Below are 12321 nucleotides of genomic sequence, written 5' to 3'. Positions count from 1 at the left end.
AATTAAATAATGATAAAAACAACTGTAAAGGTCAGAGAATCCACTAATTGTCTAACAAAGATCTGCCTCCTCCTCCTCTAGCTTCTGTCTTTTAGATAAATTGTATTTAAATTGATAATTTTAATAGTAAATATTTGGTTTTTTTATTTTAGTTTTATTTATTTTAAATATGTTCTATTTATTTTATTTTTTTCTTTAAAATATTAAACATGTTACGGCAAAATTATTGACGGTCTAAGCCCATCGAAAAGTTCCAGAGAGTCAGGGAAAATTACAGGACTTTGTCAATGACCATTACAAACAGAACCACCATCAAACTAAGTCCCTGGAAGAATTAAAAAAATACAGAAAATATCACTAACCATTACAGATTTATTTCGTCAATGATATAATTATTGATGAAATTACTAATAATTTTTATATCGGTGATATCCCACGCTTACTGTTGAGATTATTGATAGAATTATATTAATATTTTTTGTTATATAGCATGTTTTTTTTAATTTATAAATTTATTAATAATTATATTACCCGGAGAAAAACCAACATAATAAAAATCTTCAACAACAAGATTTTCAAAGAACGTGTATCATTTGGGATTGTATTATCTAACTAATGGCAAAATAAAGCGTCATTATTATGTGTACTCTGAATATAAAGTTTTTCAACAACACTATGCTCTAAATCTTTAGAAAGAAGAAGACAGATTCTTACGTGGGAAAACGTGTATCCTGTGTTTCATGGCCAGATCTTTGAACTTCAACCTTAAATAAGAAAAACAATAGTAAGAACGGTCTTGAAAGTTTCACTTGATTCCTGCTTGTTGGAAGCTTTCGGAGTGTCTTTGAGATTGCATTAGATGCCTATCCTTTCAATGTTTTTTCTCTATTTTTATCTTTTATTTTGATATTTAAATTACTATTCAATCTTGTCATGATTCTTAAATGATATTATAGATTTTAAAGGAAATGTTGATGGTTTTTTTTTTTTTTTTATCAATTAGCCTAATATGTAAAAACAAAAACTTGATCATAAACATTTCATGAAAATAAAATTTCATTTCTATAAATTTTTTTATAGTTATTTTTTCTTCAATCACATATAAAATATTGAGACATTTGTTTTTCAATTATTATGTACCTAAATCAATTCAAAATATTATTATTCAAGAAAAAATTAATTTTTTTTAAAAATTTAAAATAAATCAAATCAAGTTTTGGTCAAGTTAACCAAGCTTTGTGTGCACCAACCAAGTGGTCTATATCACATTAAATTAACTTTTACCTAGTATACTTTGAAATCTAGGTTCATACCTTAAGTCAACATGTCACAAAATGAATATAGTAGACATAACATGGTTTAGCATAACACAGACAATTAACTAGTAATTCTTGGTACATGTATAATACTAATAAATGTATATCATTTTACTGGGAGCACCAAATCAAATGTAAAGTAACTATGTGGCTTAGCCAATTTTAATTGTGAATCAATTTAATATGTATTTACTTAATTTATTTGCAAATATCAATATTTATTGAGCTTAGTTTTGATTTTAATTAGAGAATAAATATTTTCTAAGGTGAACCGTACCATCTTGAACTACTTGTGAGCCATCATTTATTTCTACTTTAACATAATATTTTTATTTAAAAAAATCATTTAAACGTTTAGACATTAATTTAATAAATCACTTTGTTTATATGCCTAATTTTAATTAGTCAAGCGTATTCCATGTTACTCTACGCTATAAAAACCAGAGCAACATTTAGCCTCATTACTCCCCAACTCCCCTGAACCACCCTGGATTTCTCTTATACACTGTTCGAAATGATTCTTGGGGCTCTCTTTTTGCTACTTCTTTATGGCCTCTGGAAAACTTTGGCCAGAGAGAGAGAGAGCAAGAAACTAGCCAGAGTCCCTGAACCATCAGGGGCATGGCCCGTGATTGGCCACCTGCCTTGTCTAAGAGGCCAGGACCCAGCATGTAAAACCCTTGCAGCCATTGACGATAAATATGGCCCTATTTACTCACTCAGGCTCGGTTCTCATCGGATAGTGGTGGTGAGCAGTCGGGAAACAGTAAAGGATTGCTTGACTACCAATGACAGAATTTTGGCTACCAGAGCAAACATAGCTGCAGGAAAACATATGGGATACAACAACGCAGCTTTTGCGTTGTCCCCATATGGAAAGTACTGGCGTGATGTTAGAAAGCTGGTCACTCTTCAGCTTCTATCAAACCACCGGCTTGAAATGCTTAAGCATGTCCGAAAGTTAGAAGTAGACGCATTCATCAAAGGTTTGCACAATTCTTATGCGGAAACAGCGGAGTACCCTGCGAAGGTGACTATGAGCAAATTGTTTGAGAGCTTGACGTTCAACATAAGCCTTAGAACGATAGTTGGAAAACGATATTGCAGCACCATATACGACAAAGAAAACAGCGAGCCATGGCGTTACAAAAAAGCCATAGAAAAAGCCTTGTATCTGAGTGGGATTTTTGTAATGTCTGATGCAATTCCATGGCTCGAATGGATTGATTTTCAGGGACATGTAAGTGCTATGAAGAGGACTGCCAAGGAACTTGATGCCGTGATAGGAAGCTGGCTGGAGGAACATCTTAAGAAAGAAATACAAGGGGAAAGCGACTTCATGGACGTGATGATATCTAACCTTGCTGACGGTGCTGCTGAGATGTCTGGCTACTCTCGTGATGTTGTCATCAAGGCAACAACTTTGGTAAGTTTGCTAGCTAGCTGTAAGCTTGTCGTGCGTTTGCTTCCTTAATCCTTCACCATATCATATCATCATATATATCAGTAAGCGCAAATTGAATATTCCCGTTTTCCATGGTTACAAGACATAATTCATATCGGAAATATAAAACAAATTAGAGAGAGTGAATTTTAAATAAGCCCTTAATCAGACAGAAACCATGGGGTCTATAGACCGGATGACCACTCCAATAAAGTAGGGGCATGCGTGGTGTTATGATCTTAGGCATGTTTTAACCCAGGCCAGGAACCACTTAATCTCAAAAAAGTTTGTAATTAACCCTTCTAACATCTAACATTTCACGTCCAAAATTCTTTTTAGAATGAAGTAAATTTGAAGATGAACAATGAAAGTTAATCAATCTGACCATCATCATAGCAAAATCATGGGCTCAAAAATGAACTTGTAACTAGCTATCAATTATGAGCCATAAGCCCAAGTGTTGCCTTTTTTTGTTCTGAATATAGTAATTTCATTAAACAGCAGATCTGAAAAAGTTTAGGAATTGTAGGTCTACTTACAGAATGAAAAAAAATAAAAAACCCTTAGTGTAGTAGAAATATGTTAACAATCGTTGAAGTAAGAAAATGCTGCCCTTCATCCAATTTAATTCCTTTTCTTTCTTTCTTGTGGCTGGAGGGTAAGGGGGCCCTGGACCCCTGAGACTCTCAAAGTCCGTCTCCTACCATCTGGACATCTTCTCAGGTGCAGCCGCAGGGTTCTTAACTTCCATCTATTTTCAATTTTACACCTTTTGTGTTAATTCTGCAGATTCTGACCCTCACAGGAGCAGGAAGCACAGCGGTTACATTAACTTGGGCACTGTCCCTGTTGCTAAACCATCCAAGTGTGCTGAAGGCTGCTCAAGAAGAGCTGGACAAGCAGGTGGGAAGAGAGAAATGGGTGGAGGAATCAGATATTCAGAACCTCGTGTACCTCCAAGCAATAGTGAAAGAAACTCTGCGATTATACCCTCCAGGTCCCTTAACAGGAATACGTGAGGCCATGGAAGATTGTCATATTTGTGGCTATTATGTTCCTAAGGGCACTCGATTAGTAGTGAACATATGGAAGTTGCATCGAGACCCCCGTGTGTGGAAAAACCCAAATGACTTTCAACCTGAAAGATTCTTGACTACTCATGCTGATCTTGATTTTAGGGGTCAAGATTTCGAGTTCATTCCTTTTAGCTCGGGGAGAAGATCTTGCCCTGCTATTAATCTTGGCATGGCGGTTGTTCATCTGACCCTTGCTAGGCTTCTTCAAGGGTTTGATTTAACAACTGTTGCAGGGTTGCCCGTGGACATGAACGAAGGCCCTGGCATTGCCCTACCTAAGCTGATACCACTTGAAGCTGTCGTCAAACCACGTCTTGGATTACGCCTGTATGATTAAGCACCCGTTCATTTCCACGGCATGCCGCCAAAAACAGTTAAAATAATATTTTTATTAATATTTTAAGCTGGTCTTTTGACACGTAGACAAACAGGAACGTAATATTAATGACTTCACCACTATGAATATTTAGTAATTTAGACATCTTAATTAGTCAAGAACTGTATGGGCTTTTGTATCAGATTAAGCTTCAATGTTATGTAATGAAGTAAAATAATAAGAGATGTGCGATTTGTAGTGTTTGCTATGATATAAAATGCATTATAATATATGATCTTAACTTCCATAAAAAAAGGGATAATATATAGAACTTATTTGATTAATATATTATCATATTCAGAATAAATTAATAGATTTAGATCGTAGAAGTGTTCATGTTTCTAATGATTTAGATTATGAGAGAGAAATAAAACTAAGTACAAGGAGTTAAGTTAAATTATATCCATTTAATTTGAATGTAATGATTTAGATTTAACGAACATAATGATCATGTCATTAAGAAAACATGAGATGATCTCTCAATTCCATACTAGAAAATCGAGCAATTGATCATATAATTGTACTATATTAATCAAAATATATTAATACTATTAATTTTCTTTTTTTGATATGAAGGGGTTCATGGGAATTTAATTTGGCATCTCGTTCATGTACATAAAATTATTGAGAGTGCTTCCAGAATTTGTCTTTAGTATAAACTGCCAATTTTCTTTTTCTTTTTTTTAAAAAAACCCTTACACACCAACTTTTTTTCTTTTTTAATTATTTTAATTATAATTTTAAAAAACAAGATCTAGTCTAATAAATTAATTGTTGATTCAAAGTCTAGAACTAGATGTAATAATTGAAAAAAAAACAAAAATTAAAAAAAAAAACCATTGTTTTTAGCTTTTTTTTCTAAAGAAAAAAACAATATAAATTAATTTGGATTAACTTCTTTAACCTATGAGATTTCATCAAAACAGGTTTTTAAATATGATTTTAATCATGGATTTCGTTATTGCCATTGCAAAATATATATGGTCTATAGATCTAAAGTAATATGTTGGAAGAAGCAAGCTTTTAAATTGTAAGATTAAATACATGCAAGAATTTTGCCTTTCTATTCTGAACTGATGTGAAACTTTTGGAAGCATGAATGCGAGTATGAGAACGATGGAGAGAGCCCAAAAATGCTTGCTTCAAAACAAGAAGTAAAAAGTTGAATTCTTGAATGTGTCATAGTTGTTCACCAAACTTCTCTTGGAAACTGAAATGTTTTTGCTGATATGGTTACTTTGCAATAATACCATAAACCTATGAATTGAGAATAATCAAACAATTGTGTTCTTTGCCGCTTGCAAAGATCATGCATGACCATTTGAACAAGTCTGTTCAATCTAAACCTTCACTATGAATTAGCATGATAACACACCCCAATGAATGAGCATGATAACACACCCCAGCAATGGTTAGAAACTTTTACGCTTGAAAATAGTTTATTTATTAATGACTATAATAATTGTGTGTATTTCAAGAAGTATTTCGATAATTTATTTGTATATTTATTGTTATATATCGATGACATGTTGAATGTTTCAAACAACATGTTAGAGATCAATAATGTAATGAGTTTAAGATGAAGACTTGAAAATATCTTGAAAAGATACTTATCATTTTGATATTATATAAAACTGCAAGCTAAGGATTACTCTATTTGTAGCTCGTTTGTTATTTTCATTCTTGTCACTAGAAAATAACAAGGAGAATGAACACATGTCAAATGTTCCCTATGTTAATGCACTTCAAAACATTATGTATGGTATGTTCTATATTTGTCTAAGCATTTTACATGTTATTAGTGTGGTCAGTAGATTTATGAGAAGTCCTGATAAGGTTTACTAATAAATCGTGAAATGGATATTTTGTTATCTTAAAGTTACCGTATATGTTGGCCTAATATATGATAGCGTTAGTAGCATTAAAAGTAATGTTAAGAATTTTATAGATTAAATCACACTGGTGATTTAAATAAGAAAAAATCACTACAAGTTATGTTTCCACCCTCTCAGGATGTGTCATTAGTTGGAAAGTAATTTTATTATTTATTATTGTCTTATCTACAACAAAGGGTTAAGCATACAGAATCAATAAAGATAATGAAAAAAAAAATTATGGTTAAAAGATTTGATTACCAATCTTAGTTTATGACATTAGTTAATTATTGTATATTGTTATAGCTAGAGTGTTATTCACTTGGTCAAGAACTCTTTACGAATCACATATATTGATATCAAGTATCACTTTATTGTAGATATCATGTCATTGGATGATGTATTAATGAAAAAGATTTCTATAGTTAAGAACCCTACAAATATTTTAATGAAGTCTATCTCTACATTGAAGTTCAAGCATTGCTTGGACTTAATTGGTTTATATAATACTTAAAATATGCTTATTGAAAGTGATTGGACAAGAGTTCAAGATTTATATATTGACTCAATTTAATCCAAGATAAAGATTTGATGAGCTTGTTTTAAATTATCAGGCCAAGAAAAAAAAAAGTACTCATGTACTTAGTTCATGTATAAAAGCTTTAAATTGTTATATTTTAAGTTAATATTTATTTATAAGTGTCTCCATTCTCTGCATTTAGGTGGCCAAAAAGTAAATTTTCAGTTATTTTAAGATCTTGGATAAAAAATTAATTTTACTTGATGCTTTGTAATCTCATATTTTTTTTTTATAATATATGTTTTTGATCGTCTCACTTATAGAATAGACTTAAATTGTGGAACCATGTAAATTATTTGGGTTATATATATGTGAGTGTGTGTATCTAATTTAAGATTTTAGGGTTGTTTTCTCAACAAGCATAATTGCAATAGCAGCACGAAGAACCCTGGACTCCTAATACAGCAATGTAGGTAATCTTCTAAAAATTTGCAGCATGTAATATGCCAAATCCTATAAATATGTTGAATGAACGTAGAATAAGTGCTGAACAATCCACCAAGGAGCGGAACCAGTTGAAAAAAGGCTGATACTTGCTATCTTTGTGAGGTCTAAACAAGCCACCGAACACCTGTGCTGTTGCAAGATAGAATAGGACAATGCCAATGATTTTGTGTGAGGTATGTTCGATTCCATGTGACTTCAAGCCAAGAACAATCCCAGTCACAAATCCAGGAAGAACACCAAGAATACAGGCCAGAAGTTAACAACTGACATGCAAGTAGAACTACATAGGGTTTGCAGGTTCTAACCTTTCCAAGTACCTTGCAATGATGGTCCTGGCAAGCATTAAGAATCTATTATGCATCATTGGAATGTTTTCAGACGTTGTACCTGCATGCCAGAGATAATTGATTGTTTCCATGGAGCTCTAAACTTGCATATATTATGGTCTAATTGTTCTGATTAGTAGCAGATAAATCGAAGACAAAAGGAAAGAAAGGTATCAGAAGAATCACTTAACGAGCCATGCTACGGCAATAGAAGGCCTCAATAGAGAGCAGCACTAATAAACAACTCTGCAAGGATCAAAAGGAAATTTTCAATATGAATTGTTTGTTGAAAAGCTGCCGGAAAATGGTTTTTGAGGTTAGATTTAAGTTTCGGATTTTACTTGATTAATTTAATCAGTACGTCTCAACAGGAAAGACAGCTTGCCGTTTGATGCAAGAGTAGCTGCAAAGAGTTCAACTATTAGGTGGGAGAGGCAAGCTGATAGCAGTGATTGCCAAAGCAAACTTGCTGGTATAAGTTGCTAAAGAAATTCAAGAAACATCATGGAGGCAACGGCACTAGCACTGCTCTGTCTGTTTTATCTCTGCCATGGCTTCAACAATGGCATTTTTTGCTATACAATGGGATTGAGCACGTAAAGATGTAAACCAGACAAGCCAACGCACCAACTTGGCAATGATGCTCAGAATCTACATGGCTTCAACTCTAGCATTTTTTTTCTACACGAGTTGCTTGCTGTTATAAAACTAGATTACCTGGTTTTGATTTAATTACTTGTCTATGCTTTTTAGGGTACACTGAATCTTATAGCAAATAGTTGTCAAAATGAGTCTGAAACTAATCTGATACCAAACAAATTTCCGCTTTCTTGCATTTTGAACTGGTATGGAACTTTTGGAAACATGTAAGGAAACATGAGAGCTGATGAGCCTCAAAATGGTTAAATAAATAATTAATAGAAAGGGGATCTGATAACTCTGTACATTCACCTAATTTTAGTTTCACATTCCAGTGAGCAAACAAGTTGCTGTAACAATTAATACAGGGCAAAATTGGATTCATTCTCAAAAGTGCAATGTTTTTCAAGATGTTTGTTGAAGCTGAATGACAGCATCAAAGCTGAATTTTTCATCTGGTTCAAATGCATCTTCAAGATCTTCAAAGCTTTGTTCAACTCTCAAGTCTTTGCTAACTTTTAAGCCTTCCTATAGAAGCGAAAAGATAGTGTTAATGCCAAGCATTAGATTCATAGATAAAATGCCTTCAGAATACAGGGGAATGATGCAATTGGCTGCACCACAGCAGTTGGACTGGAGGAAAGAATAGCATTCCAAGAAGCAGTACTTCCACAAAGAACACACAAAAGGTCATTTGATTTTAATAGAAAACAAGAACAAAAAACAAAATTGCTAGTGTGATGAATGTAATGGTGGCTAGAGCTACTGGATCAATCAACTTTCAACTATACCATTCAAAATAAACAGCATTAATGCAGGTGTTGGCTCACGATTTAAAAGTTGGTCAAGACATTCATCAAGGTGTATGGACAAAAAAAAAAGAGAAAGAGAGAAAGATCAGGTTAAGTTCTCCATTAACATGATTTATGATGTCAGTTTCTGTAAATTTGTAAGCTCTTCCATTGATTTCTTTCCTAGTAATATTTCTAGTCACGTGACAAAACTATATCTACTTGAAGTGTTTCCCAGAACACAATTCATTGGTTAATCACAGCACCGTGAAGATAAAATAACTTCATGACTTTAGAATCAATCAAGAAGTTAAAGTAGTACTGGTTACCTTATCAACATATTCAGCTACGGTAGAGTTTATGACTTTCTTGATCACTTCCTTGTAAACTTTTGAAGGTCCAAGAACTTCTAACAAAATGTCTCTAGGTATCTGCCAGAAACAAACAATAATAAAATTCTATTATATATGTGTATACGCATGTGTTTGTCCAAGCAAATGTATAAGAACATGACTGCAAGAATGTTCTTGTCTGAAGTCCGCATGCATAGGATGTAATCGTTAGCTCTCTAACTTTTCAATGAAATCATCGCTGGCTGTTTTTTCTTCTTTGTGCATGTGCTTTACATCAATAGTGTGTGTTGGTGCATGTGTACACATGAATGTTCTCCATAACAAAAGTTTCATGATTTAATATTGAAAAATAATGAGCACGTTTGCTTTCCCCCCCCCCCATGAAGTTGCAGCTGTAAACTGAGCATAAGAATCCATTTAGACATGATAGATTATGTTAAAAGAGGATGCGCCTCAAAGTTGCAAGCTAGGTGACATGACACTGCCCCTTCAAAGTTCACTACTAGCACAACATATTGTGCATACTTTGTCTGCAGATGGTAATGGACTCAAGATGAGGTCAACATACATCTCAAGAATGCAAGTTTTTGTTCACTTTAGGAAATGGACAAAAATCTCATATTTAAGTTACTTATTACAACTAAGTAAATGAAATTGGAGTAAAATAAGAGGATATGGAAACTCACATCCGGTGTTTTTCCTGCCAATTCCCCATGGTGTTTGATAGAAATGATGCATCGCATAGAAATAATAACAGAAAATATCAGAGGCAGATTAAAATTAGGGAAATGAGAAAGCATTAGAAAAGAACAGTCATTAAAAAGCAATACCGTAAAGAAAATAAGATCAAATACGGCTTTAGAAGGATGGTTTGGCAAGTTACTAGTAAGAATACAGTTGAACATTATTTCAATCAGACTACTAGCAGTATGGTGCTAAGTTCTCAGATTCCAAACTATAGAAAAAAACTATTTGAAGATGATTATAAGTAGGCTTGAGATTCTAGAAGACAGCACTTCTCCACTAGCAATCAGATAAAGAATTCAGATATTTTACCTCCTTTTACTCTTCGAAATCCTGGTATTGGCTGGGCTGCAGTAACCATTTTTTTGAAAACCTCTTCAAAAATTGCTCTAGTTTTGGCACCAGCTACTTCCACTCTTATCTGTCCACAAAAGCTATGAATATAATAGATTCCTAAAATTATCAACCACCAGGCAATTTTAAACTTGCCTACAAACCAACTACATGAATCCAATATCCGCTCATACCTTCAATTCTTGATCTTCATTGGTATTCGTAATCATCACTGTGAAATCTTTGAACCGAGAGGAAGATACTTCAACATCTTCAGCAGCTAATTTATGTAGTCATTAAGTTGTAGTCAAAGGTCAACACAACACTTGCAATAAGGTTAAAAGCAACTAATTGAAAGACAAAATTTGATTTGCACCTGATACTACAGCTGCAACAGGAGTAAAACATCTACCATTTTCCCTGTAAAATCAAATTAACAAATAAATAAGCAACCTCCCCAATTTCTACTTCTTGCTACAAAAACCCAACAATGACATTTACATCAAAATCCAAATACAATACTCGAGCTCAAGTGAATGAAACTGCATTACCTTCTCCAAAATCCTTGAGCCCCACATCTCATTTGATGGGAAAAGGATGGTATTTTGCGAGTTAGATTTGGAGTAAAGACATCCACTGTATGCTTGTGACTTATTAACTGCAAATAATAACCAAAGAAAAAACCAAAACTATTCCACTACATCATGTCAATTCAGATTAAGATTTAAGGGCCATGACTCATTACAAAGAAGCTAAAACCAGTATTAAAATGTAAATTACTCAAGTAAAGATTATAGTTTTCCATAGTAAAACTAAACTCAAACAGACAAACAAAAAAGTGGATAAAAACATAATGCAGAAGTGTGCTGGTTGTGAAGAAATGAGAATCACTGCGTTGCCTGTCATCTTACAATGAAGTGAACATGGTAAAAACGACAGACGGGTGTCAATTCAAGCACTATAGTAAATCCATGAGAACTTATAATAGATCCCATTAACTACTTTAAGACCCTATGTCTTCTATAGAATGAAATGGCTAGAATTTGGCTTAAAATGAAAAGAACAAGTTCAAATTATAGTTGCAGAACTGAAGAAAGAAGGAGAGAAAACAAACATGACATTACCTTGAGGTTTAAGCCCAGACAGAGGGTTTTAGCCGCTACTATTTCCATTATCTCCTGCTCCTCTTATGAATCAGTGTGGCACCTAGCTAGCTATATAGATTTCTTATCACCATCTCAATTCTATTAAAGTTTTTGAGTATTATTTTCATAAAAAACAAAAAAAAAAAAGTGAATATTTTTATGTAGTCCCTATACTTTGAAGAATTTCATAAAGTAATCCCTTATAGTTCAAAATATTAATTTCATCCCATGATTCTTATGATATCGCATTAAAATGTTTATTGGTTTTTCTCCAAGCCCCCACTAATTGATTTGTTGGGTCAATACAAGTTTAGATTAAAAAATGAAAAATAAAAATCATTAGAGTTCAATGGTGAAGTCTCATCTAGATTTGCTTGAAAATAAATTAATCTATGAAATTACTTGAATTTAATTAAATTAATTTTTAAAGTAATTTAAAATTAAATATAATTCAAGACTTCAAGTTAGATTCTAAATCATTCCTTATCAAATTCATTTATGATTAGAATAATATAATAATTGATCACAAGAATTAAAAAGAATTAATGTATAATCCTAGGAGAGTAAATAATTAAGTTATGAATAGGTTTAAAATTTAATTATCAAAATAATAATTTATTTTTTGTAAATTAAAATAGTGTTTGGCGTTGCACTAAAAATTATTTTTTATTTAAAAACATATGAAAATAATATTTTATTTTATTTTTTAAAATTTTATTTTTGATATAATTATATAAAAATATGAAAAATTAATTTTAAACAAATAAAGATTTTTTTAAAAAATTGAAAATCGCCCACAAACAAAGTTTGAGAGTCATCACAGAGGAATGTCAATAACACCCCCTGCAAGCCTGCAACCTCAAACAGTAAACGCCAG

General features: G+C 32.7%; 2 protein-coding genes and 1 long non-coding RNA gene across 3 annotated transcripts in view; 2 read left to right on the top strand and 1 right to left on the bottom strand.

Moving 5' to 3' along the window:
• Positions 1–1764: 1764 nt before the first annotated feature.
• LOC105134631 (cytochrome P450 82G1-like) lies at positions 1765–4354 on the top strand. The gene is made up of 2 exons (XM_011039110.1): positions 1765–2742; positions 3550–4354. The coding sequence occupies exons 1-2, from the start codon at positions 1831–1833 to the stop codon at positions 4171–4173; spliced, it is 1536 nt and encodes a 511-aa protein (XP_011037412.1). The 5' UTR covers positions 1765–1830; the 3' UTR covers positions 4174–4354.
• Positions 4355–6356: 2002 nt separating this feature from the next.
• LOC105134630 (uncharacterized) overlaps positions 6357–12321 on the top strand; it is an 8329-nt gene continuing 2364 nt past the window's right edge. The window contains exon 1 of the long non-coding RNA XR_844030.1: positions 6357–6368. This is a non-coding gene — a long non-coding RNA (uncharacterized LOC105134630). The remainder of the gene's footprint in view (positions 6369–12321) is intronic.
• Positions 8310–11522, bottom strand: LOC105134629 (uncharacterized). Its single transcript, XM_011039108.1, has 8 exons — positions 11424–11522; positions 10851–10957; positions 10676–10719; positions 10494–10579; positions 10279–10387; positions 9909–9922; positions 9199–9300; positions 8310–8606 (listed from the first exon to the last, which is right to left on the bottom strand). The coding sequence occupies exons 1-8, from the start codon at positions 11469–11471 to the stop codon at positions 8484–8486; spliced, it is 633 nt and encodes a 210-aa protein (XP_011037410.1). The 5' UTR covers positions 11472–11522; the 3' UTR covers positions 8310–8483.

The sequence above is a fragment of the Populus euphratica genome, unplaced genomic scaffold (assembly GCF_000495115.2).
Source record: "Populus euphratica unplaced genomic scaffold, PopEup_1.0 scaffold213.1, whole genome shotgun sequence".
Taxonomy (NCBI): domain Eukaryota; kingdom Viridiplantae; phylum Streptophyta; class Magnoliopsida; order Malpighiales; family Salicaceae; genus Populus; species Populus euphratica.
The sequence above is the reverse complement of the archived record's forward strand: the minus strand, read 5'-3'. Positions and strand labels throughout refer to the sequence as shown.

Excerpts from the sequence above, each read along its gene's own strand:
- LOC105134629 (XM_011039108.1), bottom strand. The coding sequence starts at position 11,471 with ATGGAAATAGTAGCGGCTAAAACCCTCTGTCTGGGCTTAAACCTCAAG. Across the intron at positions 10,580-10,675 it reads TGTTGCAGCTGTAGTATCAG|CTGCTGAAGATGTTGAAGTA; the intron begins GTGCAAATCAAA and ends TACATAAATTAG. Across the intron at positions 8,607-9,198 it reads TAGCTGAATATGTTGATAAG|GAAGGCTTAAAAGTTAGCAA; the intron begins GTAACCAGTACT and ends TCGCTTCTATAG.
- LOC105134631 (XM_011039110.1), top strand. The coding sequence starts at position 1,831 with ATGATTCTTGGGGCTCTCTTTTTGCTACTTCTTTATGGCCTCTGGAAA. Across the intron at positions 2,743-3,549 it reads TCATCAAGGCAACAACTTTG|ATTCTGACCCTCACAGGAGC; the intron begins GTAAGTTTGCTA and ends TTAATTCTGCAG.